Source organism: Amphimedon queenslandica, unplaced genomic scaffold, assembly GCF_000090795.2.
Source record: "Amphimedon queenslandica unplaced genomic scaffold, v1.1 AMPQUscaffold_12288, whole genome shotgun sequence".
NCBI classification, from domain to species: domain Eukaryota; kingdom Metazoa; phylum Porifera; class Demospongiae; order Haplosclerida; family Niphatidae; genus Amphimedon; species Amphimedon queenslandica.
Genome location: NW_003547474.1, coordinates 10,930 through 14,727, shown reverse-complemented (window position 1 = coordinate 14,727; position 3,798 = coordinate 10,930). Strand labels below are relative to the sequence as shown.

General features: G+C 37.1%; 2 protein-coding genes across 2 annotated transcripts in view; one reads left to right on the top strand and one right to left on the bottom strand.

Annotated features, from left to right (window-relative positions):
- The window catches only part of LOC105314915 (furin-like), a 3,495-nt gene extending 3,166 nt beyond the window's left edge, over window positions 1-329 (top strand). Inside the window, exon 7 of the mRNA XM_011409344.1 lies at window positions 115-329. Within this exon, the coding sequence (XP_011407646.1) occupies window positions 115-329 (215 nt within the window). The remainder of the gene's footprint in view (window positions 1-114) is intronic.
- A 306-nt stretch (window positions 330-635) lies between these two features.
- Window positions 636-3,798, bottom strand: part of LOC109588100 (uncharacterized) — a 6,135-nt gene continuing 2,972 nt past the window's right edge. Inside the window, exons 2-9 of the mRNA XM_020004291.1 lie at window positions 3,485-3,769; window positions 3,166-3,417; window positions 2,742-3,029; window positions 2,400-2,681; window positions 2,038-2,334; window positions 1,688-1,987; window positions 895-1,179; window positions 636-836 (exon numbers count right to left, since the gene is read on the bottom strand). Coding sequence (XP_019859850.1) covers window positions 742-836; window positions 895-1,179; window positions 1,688-1,987; window positions 2,038-2,334; window positions 2,400-2,681; window positions 2,742-3,029; window positions 3,166-3,417; window positions 3,485-3,769 — 2,084 coding nt within the window. The 3' untranslated portion in view covers window positions 636-741. The remainder of the gene's footprint in view (window positions 837-894; window positions 1,180-1,687; window positions 1,988-2,037; window positions 2,335-2,399; window positions 2,682-2,741; window positions 3,030-3,165; window positions 3,418-3,484; window positions 3,770-3,798) is intronic.

Sequence of the window (3,798 nt, the reverse complement as noted above, 5' to 3'; positions counted from 1 at the left end):
GAGGATCTGCTGTTTTGAGTAACATTTCAGTTAGTTTATATGGAGTGTCTAGTACCCCTTCTTCTGTTTCAAGCATTCCTACTCAGTGTCATTCAGATTGTGCTCATACTAAAGGTTGTGCTGCTGCTGGTCCTCAGTATTGTGATGCTTGTAGAAGCACTCTGCTACGTAATGCTACCTCACTGGAATGTATCCAACTGTCTGAGTGTCAACCACCTAACGAAATTGCAAGTGGCTACTGCTATTTGCCTTCTGAGTCTTCAGGATGGAAGGTCATTGGAAATAGTTTCCTCCTTTTTATTTTAATAATAGTTGCCTTTAATATGTAAACTGAGGTGCGTGATGTCATTCTTAGTAGTTTATTTTTTAGAAATAATTATTCTTTTTAAAGACTTTTTTGAACTTGTGTTTTTTCCTTATTTCTTATAACAAATAAAAATTTTTTTTTAAATTTTAAACTGTCAGTGGTGAATCAACCAAGCTCTGTGATACCATCATAGCTCCAGCTTAAAGAACTTACAAAATGAAAGGTATGTAACTTTGATAATCAAAATATACAGATTTACGTGCAAGTTAAAAAGTTTTAAAAGACAAAATAAGTAATATCATGTTTTGGAATGCAATCTCTTACACACATAATTTCAATCAAATAATATTATTAGAAAAAAGTAATAATCACTCTACTCAGCCAACACAACTAACTCAAACAATTGAATTACAATAAGGAATAAATACAAATAATTAGTTATTAATAACACTAACAGTAATGTCTTGTTTACCACAAGTATTACCACCTTTTCGGATAGATACAGTCACATCGGGGATAGAACAAGAGCCTGAAATAAGGAACAAAATCTTATCATACTTTACATTTACATTTTTCTCTTCACTCACAATCGGCTTTTTCCAGACGAATGATATCAGTGATATTGCCACAGGGATTAGTAGAAGTACAAGTAAAATCACCATAATTGTTATCAGCAACAGTAAGTGTTAGTGGTGCATTATTAGATGATTCCCCTGGGCCGGTGATGGTATAAGTGTCACCAGGGCCGACAGCACACCTTATGGTGACACTCAATCCAACTTCAGCACATATTCTTTTACGACTGTCAGTTCCAGAGCATCCATTCCCTAAAATGCCCTCCACTTCCCCAGTTACATTAACAGCAGGAGTATCTAAATTATTAAAATAAATGGACAAAAAACTCACAATTTTATTACATTTTCTGATACACAAGTGTTTTGATTTTCGATATACCGTACGGTTGGTAAATTTCGTGGGGTATTAATTTTCGTTAATTTCGTGGTTTATTTTTATCCACCAAATTTTAACCCCTACCCACCCACACATAAAAAAACTAATAACGGGCCATGCAGAGCTCTAACTACTATTTTCAAGCCAGTAGAGGAGCCAGAGTTCTTGTCTCTTACTCCATATTCCACCATAAGCCATGTGTTGGAAGCTAGTCCAGTAGATCCAAGTGAAAAGAAGTTTGCTAATTACCACCCACGAATATTTGTACCCACGAATATTTGTACCCACGAATATTAGCTTCTAAGGACATTTTGGAGAAAACACGAAATTTTGGACCCTCGAATATTACCAACCGTACGGTAAATCAAATAAAACTCTTTATGTCCAACAGTAAAAACATGAATAAAAATATAAATGAGCTCGACTTACGTTCAACTATAGAGCTGGCAGTAGAAGTACCAAATGCATTGGAAGCATTGCAAGTATACATGTCAGTATTATTAACAGTTATTCTCATTTCACTTGCTATTACTCTACTACCAGTCGAAGCAGCAGTCCATGTAAACTTAATAGGCTCAGTACCACTCTGAGTACTACAATCAATGGTGACAAACTGATGCTCTAATAAACAGATGGCAAATCCAATAGGGATTGTAGCATTCATTATTGTTGAAGGTAGAGTGAAAGTTGGTATGCCAGGAGGATAAGTGCTGATTGAAGGAGGCACACCTGATAATGAGAAAGAATAATAAGAAAATTTAATTATAAAGTTGACTGACCTGGTCTACCGATAATTATAGAATCCGCTGCAGCACTACAGTGAGTATATGTAGATACACAATAATATGTACCAGAGTCTGATGGATGAAAGTTCCTTATATAAAGAGATCTATCTACACTTATTCCACCAGGTCCACTGATGACGTATCCTCGTCCAGAAGAACAAGAAATTTCAACTCTCTCTCCCTCAATAGGACAAAGGTCAGCACAAGTACTGGTTATACCGGGACGATTGCATCCATTGTCTGATATATTAAGAGCTGGAATCCTTCCCCTAATAGTGACAAGAGTCCGACCTGCATATAAGATGAACATCAGTGATGAGAGATGCTATAACCATTTATCTTAATTTAGAACTCACCAAGAATTGGTGAAAATGCCACATCCTTTCCACAAGGATTCATAACTTCACAATAGAGCCACCAACCGCGTTCTACATCACTAGGCCCAACAGTATAACTGCTACCATTGACACCACTTATAACCCTGTCATTTTTACGCCATGTTCTAGTTACACTAGTACCAAAGGCTGTATTGCAGTTGACTGTGAATGAATTGTTTGAATTGATACAGAGCCACGAGCCAATATTAATTGTTTGCTCAATAAGAGTATGTGCTCCTCCTTTTATCAGCACTATACGACCTGAAAATAAGAAATAAAAAGGTCTTGGATTATACTGGTAATCACTTTCCCTTTCCTTACCAAGAACTTCAGTTGTTGCTTGACTACTTCCACACTGATTACTAGCAGTGCAAGTATAGTCTCCAATAGAACTAGCTGTAATGGCAGAACCACTTTGACTGCCTCCTCCAGGAGTAGACCAAGAGAAAGTAACATCAGACACTGACTCGTTGTTGTATGATAGATTGCAGACAAGACGGACTGAATATCCAACACCATTTCTTGAGATACAGGTCCTAGTACCAGCAGGGACTTGGGTACTACCAGGATTAGCAATAATACCAGTCCCAGGTGCAACAGTTGGAGCCTCTGTAAAATATAAAATCAGAACATTAGCTAGATAACTTATAAAAATGTAATACTAAATAATGCATGCATTTAGTAGTATAACGCTCATAAGTATTAGGGAATAAGTATTTTGTTTGCAATATTCATGAAAATTAACCTTTGATAAAGGTAGTGCTAGCAACAGATCCACAAGTGCTAGTCATGACACAAGTATAATTACCAGAGACAGTGACTCTCTGTCTAGACCCAGTATTACTCATAAGGGCTCCATTAATATACCAGGCTACAGTACTGCCAGAGAGGGAATCAGCACACGAAACAAACAAATCATTATCAGTACGCAGGCAAGGAGAATCTACAATAGTACCATCACCTCTTTGGACAGATACAGTCACATCAGGCAAAGGACCTGAAATAAGAACAAATGGTAATACCTCAATAGTTGTATTTTGCTTCTTCTGTCAGGCTAAACTCACAATCGGCTCTTTCCAGACGAATGGTATCAGTGACACTGCCACAGGGATTAGTAGAAGTACAAGTAAAATCACCATAATTGTTATCAGCAACAGTAAATGCTAGTGGTGCATTATTAGATGATTCCCCTGGGCCAGTGATAGTATAAGTATCACCAGGGCCGACAGCACACCTTATGGTGACACTCATTCCAACATTAGCACATATTCTTTTACGACTGCTAGCTCTAGAGCATCCATTCCCTGAAATACCAGCAACCAATCCAGTTACATTAACAGCAGGAGTATCTAAATTGATAAAATAAAATAAATGGATA